Here is a 15253-nt window from a genome sequence, read left to right on the forward strand (position 1 = left end):
GAATGTAAAATGGCACAGCAACTCTGTAACAGTTTGGCAGTTTTTAATAAAACTAAAGATACAACCCCATATGATCTAGCAATTGCACTCTCGGGAATTTATCCCAGAGAAATAAAAGTTTTATTGGTAATAACCGAAAACTAGAAACAACCCAGATGTTCTTCTATCAGTGAATATAAACAACCTGTGGTCATCCATACTAAGCAATAGTACTCAGCAATAAAAAGGGTTATTGATACACACAACTTGGATCAATCTCAAGGAAATTACGGTAATTGAAGAAAGCCAATCTCAAAAGGTTATGTACTGCATGATTCTTGAAAAGAAAAAAAATATAAAAAACATGTTAGTGCCTGCTGGGTAGGGACCTGGGAGATGTAATTACAAAAGGAAACACGAGGGATATTTTCACTGACGAAATCCTTCTCTGTCTTAACTAAGCCCACAGGTGAGAAAACTGCACAGAAATAAACACACGCACACACATGAGTATGGGTAAACCCAGGCAAATCTGAATGAAATCAGTGGATCGTATTAACGTCAGGATCCTAGCTGGGATACTGTATTACAGATTTGCAGAATGTTCCCACTGGGGAAAACCAGATAAAGGATACACATTTTCTCTGTGTTATTTCTTACCACTGCATATAAATCTACAATTATCTCAAAATAAAATGTAACACTGAAAAATGTAAACAGATGATTTTCAAATGTGTTCCCCGGAATATCTCTATGAGCCTCTGGGAACATGAGGACCAGTGGGGGAAGAATGAATGTGGGCATCTCTCTTCCTCACTCCAACCTCCACTCCTGCTTCCGTGAGAACAGCTCTTCTATGCACTTAAATGCTGGGCTAGTGAAACAAAGTACTTGAACTAAAGACTCTACAGCAGGGAGGCAGTGTGCCATGGGTGTTAAGAATGTGGGCTCTGGAGCCAGAATGCCTAGGCTCCAGATCTAAATCTGCCACTGCCCAACTGTATAATCTTGAGCATGTGCCTCGACTTCACTCATCCTGAACTTCCTCATCTGGAAAATGGGAATGATAAGACTCTCTGCTTCATAAAACTGCTGTTGTATTGAACTAACATATCTGAAGAATTTTGTTCAGTGCTTACTGGGACAAAGTAAGGCCTTAATAAATATCAGCTATTATAATGATCAAAGGAAAACCTCTAGATTAAATGGTACTGTCCAAAAGCACATGCATTTATTTAAAGACGTTATTTATGATTTATTCCAAAGGGCTTACAGAGTATAAAGTGCCCACCTTACATTATTTTTAAAAAATCTTCACACAACCTTGGGAGGCTAGTCTTATTATCTTTTCCCCATGTTGTAGATTAGGAACTTAAGACAAAATTTAAGCGTAATGGACAGCCTTTCTGTCCCAAAACCTATGGCGTACTGTATTCTCCCTTCTACCACAAATTCAACCAACATCTAATGAATGCTTATTATATTCCCTATGTTGATAAAGATGCTGAGGACACAGAGCTGAACACACAAGACAGGATCTTGTCTGTGTGTTCCTGAGGCGTACTGTTAACTAGCAGCAAACAAGTATAGAAATAAATGAATGACATACTTTCAACAGTGTTAAGTGTTATGAATTTAATAAGAAATGTGATTCAGACTTGCATGGAGGGTTCAAATAAGGCCTTTCTGAGGCAATGATATTTAAGTTAATATCTAAAGTAAGAGGGTTCCTGGATCACTCAGTGGTTAAGCGTCTGCCTTCAGCTGAGGTCATGATCCCAGGGTCCTAGCATCAAGCCCTGCATTGGGCTTCCTGCTCAGTGGGGAGACTCCTTCTCGCTCTCCTCTGCCTGCCACTCCCCCAGCTTGTGCTCCCCGCCTCTCGCTCTCTCAAATAAATAAGTAAAATCTAAAAAAATAAAATAAAATAAAATAAGAAACGAAACCATGGGAAAGTCTTTGTAGACCAAAGGAACAGCCGATGCAAATGTCCTGAGGTGGAACAAAAGTTCAGCAAGGTGATGAGTGTCATGAGATAGTCTGAGGTGTGTGCTGGAACAGAATCACTCAAGGCCTTTGTTTGTGGTAATGGCAATGGGTTTAATTATGATTTTAAGGGTGTTAGGAAGCCTCAAGAAAAAAAAAATTCAGAGCCATCACTTTGAAACCAGCTTGTTTTACAACTCACAGGTGATATGGGACCCAATGCCCAGGGCAGACAGCATGCTGAGTGTAACAATTTGGATTGACGGCACCTTCAGTCCTGAATCACGCATGGTTGTACTACCTGATAGATTTATTCCTTCTCTCTGATTTGGTTCTCTTTGCCTTCCTCTACTCTTGTAGGGGCCATATACGGAATAAACCTATCTTTGACAGTTTTAATGGGTGTTTGGACTAAAATAATACCTCGTGATGAATGTGTGTGGCTCTGATGAAAATACTATTGTAGCTGAAGTGTTGCGAAGTTCCTCATCACAATGCATATATGCATGTGTGTGTGTGTGTGTGTATGTGTGTGTGTGCATGCATATGTGTGTGTGTGAGTATGTATGTGTGTGTATGTGTGTGTGTGCATGTATAGACACACACATAAGCCCAATGTAAATAACTGAAAGAAAGTAAGATGTTATATTCATCACAAAATATGGCAGTTTTTTGCAGTTTATGCATGCTACAGTCAACCTACTAAGTACACGGTCTCACGCGGACTCCTGCAAGATGATGACGTTCTCCTTCTACTATTACCCAAGAGGTAACTTAAAGACTAAAAAAAAGAAGAAAAAATGGGGTGGGAAAGCCTACAAGTCAGTGCAACCCAGAGAGACATTTGACTTTGATCTGTGCTGTATTTTACAAATACATTTACATGTTAGAAGTTCTCACCAAAAAAATCTGCATTTCCAGTTTCCCTTGAAAGAGTGGAATGGGTGACAACCGTGGGCTCCCCTTTCTCCAAGGCAGCAATAATCTGGAGTTGGATAATATGAAAGCGAAGAAAACCCAGCAAGTTGGAGCAGAGACAAGCAAAGGGTAGAGGCAACGGTACCTTCATCGTATGAGGTTGTGTGTCAAGAAGTTCTTCCCAGCATTAATGGGAAAAGGCACAGACGTTTAAGTGTATTACTGAATGTTGCACATATAGTCGGTAGTTTTTTAAAATAATGTAATCACCACCATTCATAAGGAAAAGGAAAGAGCCGGTGAGGGACTGTATACCTGAGCCACATCACTGACTTCCTAACGTGGTGAATCTGTTCATAATGTAGGAGGTTGACAAAATAAGAGAGAGATAAACATATCATTTAGAGTTACAGAAACAGCTACCAAGAAAATGAAAGGAAGTTACGAAGGTGCTGATTAGGTCTGGGGAGGTGCATGAGCTTCCTAGGGCTGCCGTTACAAACATCACAAACTGGGGGTCCTGAACATCAGCAATGTCTTCTCTCTGCAGGCCTAAGCCCCAAATCAAGGTGTCAGTGGGAGTGCTTCCTATTGAAGGCTCTGAGTGAGACTCTGTCCCAGGCTTCTCCCCTAGCTTCTGGCCGAGGCACAGTCCCTGGCATCCCCTGGTTTGTGGCTGAATCCTTCCAATCTCTGCCCCCATCTTCCCCAGTATGTCTGTGTCTTTTCTTACCAGAACACCAAACCCAGTAACCTCATCCTAAACTGATGACGTCTACAAAGACCCTATTTCAAAATAAGGCCATAGCCACAGGAATTACATACGTAATTCAGCCCACAATCGGAGGGGAGAGATGAAGTAAACAAGAGTTAATTTTTATCATAAGCCCTTCAGTATCATTTGATTTTTTTAATCCTGTGTGTTATTTTATATAGATTTTTAAAAATTTAAATATCTGGGGGCACCTGGGTGGCTCAGTGGGTTAAGCCTCTGCCTTTGGCTCAGGTCATGATCTCAGGGTTCTGGGATCGAGCCCCACATCAGGCTCTCTGCTCAGCAAGGAGCCTGCTTCCCTCTCTCTCTCTGCCTGCCTCTCTGCCTACTTATGACCTCTCTCTGTCAAATAAATAAATTCTTTTAAAAAAATTAAAAATTAAAAAAAAATTTAAATATCCGTACAACTGTGACAGGGCTGTCTTTATTATTAGACAGTCTTCTCTGTAGGACAAAACCATGCAGTGATTTCCAATGACAGAGGCTTTGGTATGATTCACACAGCTCTTTTTATGCTCCAAATACCAAAGGGTCTCCTAACATTTCCACTATGCGGTACTAGTATAAGTAGGTCACAGATAATTTCCCAGGTACCCTCAGTGTCCCTGGGATCAAAAGCAGTCACTGTGCCAAACACTGTGGTGGGCCCCAAGGACACGTAAAGCTGAATAAAGCACAGTTCCCACCTTCAAGGAAATCACACTCAACAGAGAGGATCACAGCAGGTCCTCTTGGTGGTCACGGAGTTCCCTACCCAGAGTGCACTGGGCAATGAGGAAAATGTGTTCTATTGTTTCTACCAACGAGGGTAAACTCATCAGCTCTTCGCTGCACATGAGAGAAAATCCAAGATTATGAAGTCCGAATACGACAGGAGTTACTCCTGTCACATGAGAGAAACAGAGAGTCTAGGGCTTACCTGGTGTTCTGTGGTACTACAGACTGAGTATCTGTGTCCCCACAAAATTCATATGTTGAAACCCAATGCCCAACGTGATGGTATTAGAAGTGATTCCATCATGAAGGTGGAGTGCTCATGAATGGAATCATTGCCTTTATAGAAGAGAATCCAGGAGCTCCTTCATGCCTTCCAACACATATGGACACACCAAAAAGTGAGCAATCTGAAACGCAGGCGAGGGCCTTCACCAGAATCAGACCATGCCGGCACCCTGATCTTGGACTTATAACCACCAGAACCACGTGACTGCCTGTTGTATGAGTCACCTGTCTATGATATTTTGTTACTGTAGCCTGAACCAGATGAGGACACAAGGTGTCAGGGAGAACAGACCAGCCCTCAACATCTTCTTTTACACTTTTATGGGACATATCCTGGTGCTATGCCATCCTCGACCCACTGTCTTTTCCATACTGTGGGCCAAGATGGCTAATGTCCATTTCCTAATCAAAAGGAAAGAAAAAGAAATGAAGGAAATATCACTTTCCCTGATTACACTTGGGCCAGGATTTAGTCATTTGGTCATACCTCACTACATAGGGGTCTTTTCCTTGGGTAGCCTTGTGTCCAGCTAAAAATCAGCTGCCCATCACCAAGGAAGAAAGGGTATGATTAAGGGGTCAGCACCAACCAGACAGAATCTGCCACCAGCATGAAAACAAATCACTGCTTTCAATATGACCAGTGCATCCAGGCAGAAGGTGCCCAGAAGACAGGCTACCTTGGGGTGGGTCAGGAAGAGTCACAGGGACAGAAAGACATAATAGAGACTCTGAAGGATTGATTAATGTCTGCCACATGGACCACGGAAGGAAGGGTATCCAATCAACAGCAAGAGTGTGAGCAAACATGGTGATGGACTAGACAAGAGAGGGAGTAAGGAAGAGGGTGAATCTAGGTGAATCTGGTGCCTTACACTGAGGCATGGAACTAGAGAAAGGGACCAAGCTCAGGTAGGAAAGATAGTTCATTCAATTTTGAACATATTTCAGGAGCCTCTGGCACAATGGTGCAGACTTTTACGTCCTTGAGTACTTAAAACAGGAAAATGTAGTTTGGATACCATAGTTAACCCCTTCTATCCACTCTACCTTTACCTAAGAAATGTGAGTATGGAAGCATTTACTATCTGGGGAAAGCTTCCAAGTAATAACCTACAATTTAATCTGTGGGGATGTGAAGAAGCATGCCCTCACTGGCCCAAGTGAAGGCAGCTTCTAGAACAGGATCTGGTAGGTAGTTTCTTGCACAAAGAGGGAATGACTCCAAAGCTGTTGAGTGAATATTGAAAAAAGATGCTTTGATATATGGTAAGATTTTGAAAAGATCTATTATAGACAGCTCCATCACAAGAGGGAAAGTTTTAGAAGAGAGAGAAGCCAAGTAAACAAGAACGAGTCATTAGTATAGAAAACATTAACCCTGACCCAGACAAACAGACAAAAGTGATAAGCTGGTGGAAATTTCAGAGAAATAATTTTTAAGATGTTAACTTACTGTTAAGAACCTGGAACCCTACTTTTGCAGAAACCAAGAATAAGGTCTGACGATGGGTTGGGGAGCTGGAAAGTGACCTGCTCACTTAAGAAGGACAGAATGACAGAACACATTACTCTGACAAAAATAATAATGGTGATTACTCTTCGCAGTGAGAGCGTCTCTCATTTTTCTGATACATTCATGAACATGTACTCATTTGATACATAAGTTAATGCTGTGATTTCGGTAGAGTAGGAATGACCATCCCCAGATGCTCACTGTTGAAATAACAACAGGCCGAGTGGACAGATAATAAACAAGGTAACATACATATCCACAACTGTGTTCCTCAGAATTAAATGTCTTTGCTTCATGGAACACACGATATAAAAAAAGGGAGCTCCATGGCCCCGTTACTGTGGAAATGCTGACTCAAAGTTACTCAGGTGTCCAGATTCTAAGCTTCCTTAGAGCCTCTGATAAGCTACGGTGGATTATGACTCTCAAGAATGGATGGAGGGGTGCCTGGGTGGCTCAGTAGGTTAAAGCCTCTGCCTTCGGCTTGGGTTATGATCCCAGGGTCCTGGGATCGAGCCCCATGTCGGGCTCTCTGCTCAGCGGGGAGCCTGCTTCCTCCTCTCTCTCTCTCTCTCTGCCTGCCTCTCTGCCTACTTGTGATCTCTGTCTGTGAATTAAATAAATAAAATCTTAAAAAAAAAAAAAAAAGAAAAAAGAATGGATGGAAATGTTGCAGTCCCCAAACTTCTTTGGCCACAGAACCCTCGTCCTCCTGGAACCCTCCTCTTTCACAGTCTCTGGCATACATTTTGGGAAACACTCTATTAGACGATCAGTTAGAACTGTCCTTCTGGCCCAAAGTGAACTGAATCCTGCAAGCTCAGCCATGTGTGATGATGGAGAAACCATGACGGGACTTGTCTTGGAGGTGTTAAATTAATTAAAAAAGGAGACCATTAGACCAATGTGGCTCTCATGCCCTGAGAGCCTATGGGAGAAAACCAAATCCTGAGCCTATAAATGCCTCAAGGTTATGATGTCCAAATGCTAAGGACAACCAACCAATCACAGATAACTAGGCTTTAAGCTACAGCCAATCAATAACTGCCTTACTTTGCTTCCTCCTTTTCACCATAAAAGTCCCTCCCCAACTCCTCTAGGTGGGGGACTCCTACCACATCCAGTTTGGTGCTGCACAATTTGAATCAATTTTTGCTCACGTAAACTCTTAAAATGTTTAATATGCCTCAGCTTATCGTTTAACAGAGATCACCCTTACACACAAGTGAAGCAACAACATATGACACAACAGTCATATGTGTCTGGTGGCAAAGCCAGGATTAGAAAGCAGGTTTCCCAAATCTGGGTCTGGCATAGGTCCCACCCCACCATTTGGCTTGGTCTCAAAAACAGTAGACGGTCTTCCTTCCACTTAGATGGCCTCCCAGTTGTCACTCATCTTGAAAAAGTAAAATTATTCATAGAAACGCTCAACCTTTTCTGGTTGGGTTGAGCAACTTTGATTTCCTGAATGAAAACAGTGAACTTGCCTTTAACAAGAAGGTCGGAAAGCATATTTAAAGTCACTGGAGTATTAATATTGTTGCAATTACAGTTAATCAATTTCACAGCCATCTTTGACAGCTGTGGTGCTTGAGGGTAATGTCACAGAAGAGGTAAAGAAATGAAAAATGAATTGCTCTGTATGTGCATTATTTATGTATTTATTTTCTAATTTTTTTCATGAGCTCCTCCTTAGCTACATTTTCAGTGAGGAAGGCACCAAATTTTAAAATTCTGCAGTCAATTTCCTGTTTTATAACTTCTAATAGAAATCGGATATGCAAAAAAGTATCATTTTTCTTAAAGTTTTTTTTTTTTAAGATTTTATTTATTTGAGAGAATGCGCCCGCGTGCGCGCGCAAGAGAGAGCACAAGCAGGGGGAGGGGCAGAGGGAGAAGCAGGCTCCCCGCTGAGCAAGGAGCCCTGGGACTCCATCCCAGGACGCTGGGACCATGACCTGAGCCGAAGACAGACACTTAATAGACTGAGCCACCCAGGCATCACAGCATTTTTTTTTTCTTAATAATATCTTGAAGAATGAAATGAAAGAGGCACTATGGTCTCATAAATGCTACAGTTTTCCTCCAGGAGGATTGTGGCTACATATGCCACACCAGCTCTGTACGGATCAAATAGCATAATGGACAGCTCCTCATTTCTTTCAGAAATTGCTTTATTTATAGGCAAATAAATTCTGAAATCTGGTCACAGCATGTTACTTATAACCTCAGTATTTTATTATCAAGATTCATAAATTTCACAGCATTTAGATAAAAAATGCATATTGCAGAGTTATTCTGGCTTTTTATATGCCCCAAGAGATTAATACTAAATGTATCAGATCTGAGAGAGTAAGGAGGATGAATGGCTACAGGAACTCATCAAGGGTTTGGAGGCTTAATGTAGATAATTCTTCCATTCTAATGCTTTGAACTTTGGTTAATGATTATTATAGATGAAAGAGACTGTGGCTTACCACAGTCCCCAAAGATTTACATATTAAATTCCAAAACCAGCAGGTAGAAGTCTGAAGTAGGACAAGTTTGTCCTCAATCTTCCCTTACCTTGGTTCACATTCAGAGGGGATCATTACAATCCACTTTGGTTTTACTTTTGAGTCTGTCCTCCCAAAACTTCCCAACCCTGGCTTTTTCTGCCCCCATCACCATCTACCCCATATCCCTCAAACCAAGTATTCCTTTTCCTGGCTTCAGGTGTCTCAAGTACAGACTTCTTTTGGTAAGCTAAATAAAAATATGACACAAAGCCATTTGCATGTACTCTATCTCATCTATTGATAACATTCATTGCTTTTTAACCAATAGTTTAAAATATGTCTATATAGTGAGCCATGCCTCTCCCCCACTCCCCCACCAAACAAACACCCACAAAATCTGCTCTTCTAGACCTTATTTTATGGTGGTCGTGTAGGGAGGACAGTAAGAAACAGCCAAACAAATATACATGTAGGGATAAGTGCTGAAGAGAAAAACAGAATAGGAGGGTGTGTGCCAAAGGATTCTATTTTATTTTTTATTTTTTATTTTTTTTAAAGATTTTATTTATTTATTTGACAGAGAGAAATCACAAGTAGGCAGAGAGCCAGGCAGAGAGAGAGGAGGAAGCAGGCTCCCTGTTGAGCAGGAAGCCCGATGTGGGGCTTGAACCCAGGACCTGGGATCATGACCTGAGCCGAAGGCAGCGGCTTAACCCACTGAGCCACCCAGGCGCCCCAAGGATTCTATTTTAAACAAAAGATCAAGGAACAGCCTCTCTTAGAGGAGAAATTTGAGCAACGACCTGAACACCACAGGAAAATGAGCTACGTGGATATTTGTGGGGAGAGCATTCCAGAAAAGGAAAACACCACACACACGATGCTCTCAGGAAAGCAAAGAGCCCAGGATGCCTGGAGCAGAGTAAAGCAGGATGGGAGGACTGAGCAGACAAGGTAAAACGGGGGACAAGGGGTCAAATCATGTGACCGTGTAGGCTGTTACAAAAAGGACTTTGCTGAGGGTTTTACATGGAGGACCATGATGTGATATGAGTGTTTTAAATACACTGCGGAGGGCCAGCCATCAGGCAGCCCAGTGGCTTGGACCACAGTGGGAGCAAAAGAGGTTGTAAGAGTGTCTGGAGCCTCTCTTCATGTTGAACACAGAGCCAAGACCACTTGCTGGCGGACTGGATTTGGGGGGTTCCTATAAAGTATTCCTCACTTATCTTTTTTCTCCTCATAGGTATGGAAAGGTCTGTAAACAAAGCACAGCCTATTTCTTTATTTTTCTGTATTCGCTATAGAGGATTGTGAGGAATCAGGGATTTCTGTGCTCTACTTGGAACTCTACCAAAATGAGAAAGGACTGATCAACATTAGCGGTCACACACAATGACTAGACAAGTCAAGGGTATAATGGTGTCTTAGTCCATTGGAGCTGTTGTAATAAATTACCACAGATTGGATGGCTTATAAACAACAGAAATTTGTTTCTCACAGTTCTGGAGCTGGGGAAGCCCAGGGCAGAGGCACTGGCAAATTCAGTGTTTGGTGAGGCCCCATTTCCTGGTTCACAGATGGCTATGTCCTCATGTGGAAGAAGGAAGGAGGGAGTTCCCTGGGCTCTCTCCTATAAGAGCACTAATTCCAGTCATGACGACTCCACCCTCACGCCCTGACCACCTCCCAAAGGCCCCATCTCCAAATGTCATCCCACTGGGGGTTGGGTTTCAACACATGAATTTTGGGGTGACACAAAATGCCATCATGTGGTAGCAGATGGTGAACTGTAAAGTTACAGCCTGCTGAGGTTCTCAAGAGAGAGCTGATGCGGAACCACAACTTCTGGCCACCTAGGAGATGAAGCCTTTAGATGACCTTGTTAATTATAATGAGAAGGAAATAAAGAACAATTAAGAAAACAGTCAATTAGTAGGAAATCTGGTCCCCAGGATTTGATGGACCTGAGAGGTGGAGGGAAGGAATGGAGATCATTTAAGGAACAGAAACCTGGAGAAGGCTCTCCTTTTGTCCTAGAGATAATCCAAATACCCCTGGGACATTCTGAGCTCCCTTATAAGGCAAGGCCTCTCAAGTAAATATGAAGCAAGCCATTCCCATATCATTGTTCACCACTTTATTATTAGCAAAGATACTGGGTACATGTGGGATAACTGGGACATAATACACCTGGTCCAAAATGTCTGGACACCAGGAGTTTCAGGTGTTACAGAAATACTGAGACTGCCTCAAGATTATTTGCAAGGGTTCAATGGTGTGCTCTCACTGGCTTCCTGGATCATGGCTCCTATGTAATAGATTTGCAACCCAACAACTCTTGCCTGAGGACAAACACCCTTATCTGAATAGTGTAAATGCGTAGCACAGGGAAGAGAAATGATGGAGGAAATTCTAGACTCCTAAAGAGGTTTCCTTTGGTTCCTTCTCCCTTACGTTAATGGTAGGCTGGGAAGGAAGCTGACCTTGGAATATGAAACTTCATTATGAGATGGTGGGGAAAGAGTTCACATGGAAGATATAATTCTTAACTCCCTTCCCTACTTATCTCAGAAGTCTTGCTTACTGCTTTTTTTCCCCCTTATGTATGTACAGATGTGCCTATAAAGCATGGCATATGCTTTATTTCTCTAAATTGCAAAGGAATACAGCTTGCCCTACTGCTTTTCATTATTGGATAAATCAAGGTGTCAACAACAGCCCCTTAATAAGAAGTCGTAAAGTTGCCACCTGTGGAGAATTTGCATAAAAAGGAAAGATTATTCACTTTCCATCACCTAGCCAAATTTCTGTGCTAAGGAATCTACTGGTTTCACATAAAATTTTAAACGGCAGGTAGCCCCACTCCTGACAAAATCTCATCAAATAAGGATCAGAATCTCAAGACTGAAAACTGAAACAATTAAAATGTTCTGTCCTAAAAGTAAACATAATTCCTCCATAGACAAGGGTAGTGTTTTCCCAAAATGGAAAACAGCACCTTGGGGGGAAAAGAGGATAAACCATGCATTTTTATAAATTTTCATGAAAAGAGAAAAGACACAGGCTGCCCATTAACAAGGGCCATGAAAAACATCACCCTGTAGAGAGAAAGACATAGTTAATTTGTAAATCCAAGTATGTCTTGTATTTTCCCTCATTTTCTACTCCCAGAGGATGTATTTTAATACACAGTTACTATTTTTAGCAAGGAAAGCTGACGACCATTGTTCAAACTGCAAGACTGAATGAAATTTAGTCATCAAGCTTAAAAAAAAAAAAACTAATGAGCAGAACTTCCTGCTCCTTCACCATTCATCTGTTTTCTAGGTTCTTCCCCTCATGCTCACCCCACATTTCAAGCACTAAATGAGGATCTAATCTGTTTCAGGCACTAGATGTGCTTAATACATGGAGACTTAATCTTTACTGTGAGGGGGATTCAAAGGTGGAGTTGGGTTTACTACACAAATTAAAAATTCAAAAAGAACATGGTGAATTCTACACTACACATTGGAAAAACAACAACAAATAGTAGGAATTTAGAAGAGTAACTTTACAGTGGTCCATTATCTTAAACAATTAACAAATAGTAATTTAGAGATGTTTTGTCCTTGGACAAAGTATTATTTGTACTTCTGGTAAATGATCTAGACAAGTTTTCAGATTCAATGAACTCGGGTTACCTATTTGTGAACAGATCTCTAGAAAGCCACAACAATCAAGTTTTACCTTATGATAACACCTAAAATATGCAGCACGTTCATCAGAAAATTTCTCCAGTCTTTTTGGACCTTTGCTTGAAGCTTTCTTGAATACTAGCCAGCATCGCTGATATATCTGGGAAGAAATACAAAGACAGAGTTCAGCATCACCGAGTCAGATATTACTGGCATTTGCATATAAACATTTTCTTTTTGAGGTTTTCACCTGTAAAGTGTTCATAATCCATAAGCCTGAGGCTATCTTGGGAAAATAAAATTTTAAAACCCTCAAATTGTTTCCACAACAGGCATATTATGTCATTCAAGAACTGGAATCCAATCAAAATGAATATTTGAAGGCAAATTTCTTAACATTTCAATAACAGTATCAGTAGCAACATTTCAGAAAATGTCCCAGAGACAAAAAGCCCATATTAGCACAAATAATATAGGCATTCATGGTACACGCTCTTATTTCAAATGCAATTAAATATGGAAACCATGGGCCCAATATATGCTGAAGACTTCATTGTCAGCCCTAGAAAGAGACGGCCCCTATGTGTCATATGACATCCCTCATAACTGAGGTTGGATAGTTGGACCAGACACTAGACTAGCTAAAGACTGATCAACACCAACCAGATTCTCCCTCAGAACGCCCCACCCAGATACTCAGATTACTGAGGCACAGGCTGATTTGAGAGGTCAACCCTAGTAGGTTATAAACAGAGGTTGGCGACCATATTGAACCATGTGCCTAATAGTTAGGCAGTGGAACCTGGTACAAAGAACTAGACAACTTCTCCTCCAGGCAGAAGAGACATTCTAGTTCTTTGTAATCTTTCTGTTGCTGACTTCTTCCGGTTTTCTTAGAAATCATTTGTGTCCCTTGCAACCCATTACCATCAACATAACTCTTAACTGAGTGAGGCTGAATGGAGTTCTGATCCCAGCAACCAAAGCTACCTTGATTGGAATAACCAATATAGACTAAATTAGACACTAAAATATTAATCATACCAAAGAGAGGAAAGTGCAAAGAGCTAGTGAGTAAATGAAAAACAATGTTCTCCATAAACAAAATAAAATGAGATGGTTTAACCCAAAATTTAATAAGGATGTACATTAATGATAATATTCACTGATAGCAGAGATCTGAGTGGCACTCTTATATTCTGCTGGCGACCTCTAACGGCCACTTGACAACAAATATGAAGAGAAAAAGAATTTATCCTAATGAAAAAGCCCACATGCAGCCCAAAATTGACAGAGGAATTCTGAATTCAAGTGCAGACATGTGCGTAAGTATCCAATCACAATTATCTCCCTAATCCTTAAATCACCTTCTAAGTACCATGTTTATGTGGCTTTGTATAGTCAATCCATAAATAAATTTTATGCACTATAAAGCTTAAGAACCTCTGAGCTACTAAGAAGAAACAAAAAGTCCACATAAAACATTTGGCCATTCAAACCATACTCAATTTAAAATGCCTTCTACAACTTTATTAGTAACTGGCAGGTGGATGAGGAATTCAGATTTGCTACTACTTGTCTGCAATGCTGAACAGATTCTGTTTTTTCTCTTTTCACTCAGTAAACTAAACATTCATTAATCATTTTGTTTGGGGTGGTAAAATGAACATGAACTCCACTCCACGTTGAAGTTTTGCTCTGAATACAGAGGGTAAGACATATGCCTCATCCTTTTGAATGTATAATTCTATTATTATTATTTAAATAATAATAAATAGAAACTACTAAAGCCTCAATAATAAGGAAGGACCAAGTTAATGACAGTACTTCTATTACACAAGTAAGTATGTGGTACAAATATATATAATACAATATAGATGTACGCATCTGTACGATAATATAGGTAGTCATTGTATTAAAAATGTATTAGTACGAATAGTACACACAATACACATAGGAAATTATACTACACCAATAATACGTATGTTAACCTTTCTATAGGATACCACAGGTATATCACTTGAAATAAATTTCAGAAGGAATTTCTAATGACATGAGAAAGAGAGGGTTTTTTATTTTTGTTTTAACAAAAATTGATACTGTAAACTAAATGAAAGAGAACTATTATTTCTTAAATATCCAGAGGTACCAGTAAAACAGTACAATTAAAATCGATTTTATTGGCTTTCATCTCACATAGTTATTGAACTTACAAGATATATAAAAGCACGGAGATGGAAACAGAAAAGTAATTCAACAGAGAAAGGGTAACCTTTCAAACAAATGGCACTGGAATAATTGAATATCTGTAGGGAAAAAGCCAAATAAACAAAAAAGCATAACAAACAAACACCTTCACCTAAAATATTCATTTTAAATTCAAAATAGACTTAAATATAAAACAAAACTATATGACTTTAGGGAAGAAAAAAAAAAAAAAAGACCATGTTTGGGATCATGGTCTGGACACAGAATTCTTAGGCTTCACACCAAAAGCATAATCCATAAAAGAGAAACTTGCCAAACTGTACCTTCTCAAAACTTAAACTTTTTGTTTTGTGAAAAACCCTATTAGGAGGATGAAAAGACAAGTTACAGACTGGGGAGAAATGACTGCAAACCATGAATCTGACAAAGGATTAGTATCTGGATACATAAAGAACTCCTAATACTAAACATAAAGGGTCAAACAAACCAATGACAAAATGGAAGGAAGAAAAAACCAAACAAACAAAAAAAATGAACACACATTTCACCAAAGAGGATGCACAGATGAAGAAGAAGCACAGAAAAAATGTTCAACATTATTAGCCACCAGGTAAATGTAAATTAAAATTGCAAGGAAATATTACTACATATCTATCAGATTGGCTGAAAAAAAAAATAATACCACCAC

The 15253-nt window shown here is 40.2% G+C and overlaps 1 protein-coding gene across 1 annotated transcript in view; it reads right to left on the reverse strand.

Moving 5' to 3' along the window:
- LOC111141588 (docking protein 5) overlaps positions 1-15253 on the reverse strand; it is a 154805-nt gene that overhangs the window by 73718 nt on the left and 65834 nt on the right. Inside the window, exon 2 of the mRNA XM_022494253.1 lies at positions 12410-12517. Coding sequence (XP_022349961.1) covers positions 12410-12517 — 108 coding nt within the window. The remainder of the gene's footprint in view (positions 1-12409; positions 12518-15253) is intronic.

This window comes from Enhydra lutris, unplaced genomic scaffold (assembly GCF_002288905.1).
Source record: "Enhydra lutris kenyoni isolate GAN:26980312 unplaced genomic scaffold, ASM228890v2 scaffoldscaffold6, whole genome shotgun sequence".
In the NCBI taxonomy this organism is placed as follows: domain Eukaryota; kingdom Metazoa; phylum Chordata; class Mammalia; order Carnivora; family Mustelidae; genus Enhydra; species Enhydra lutris.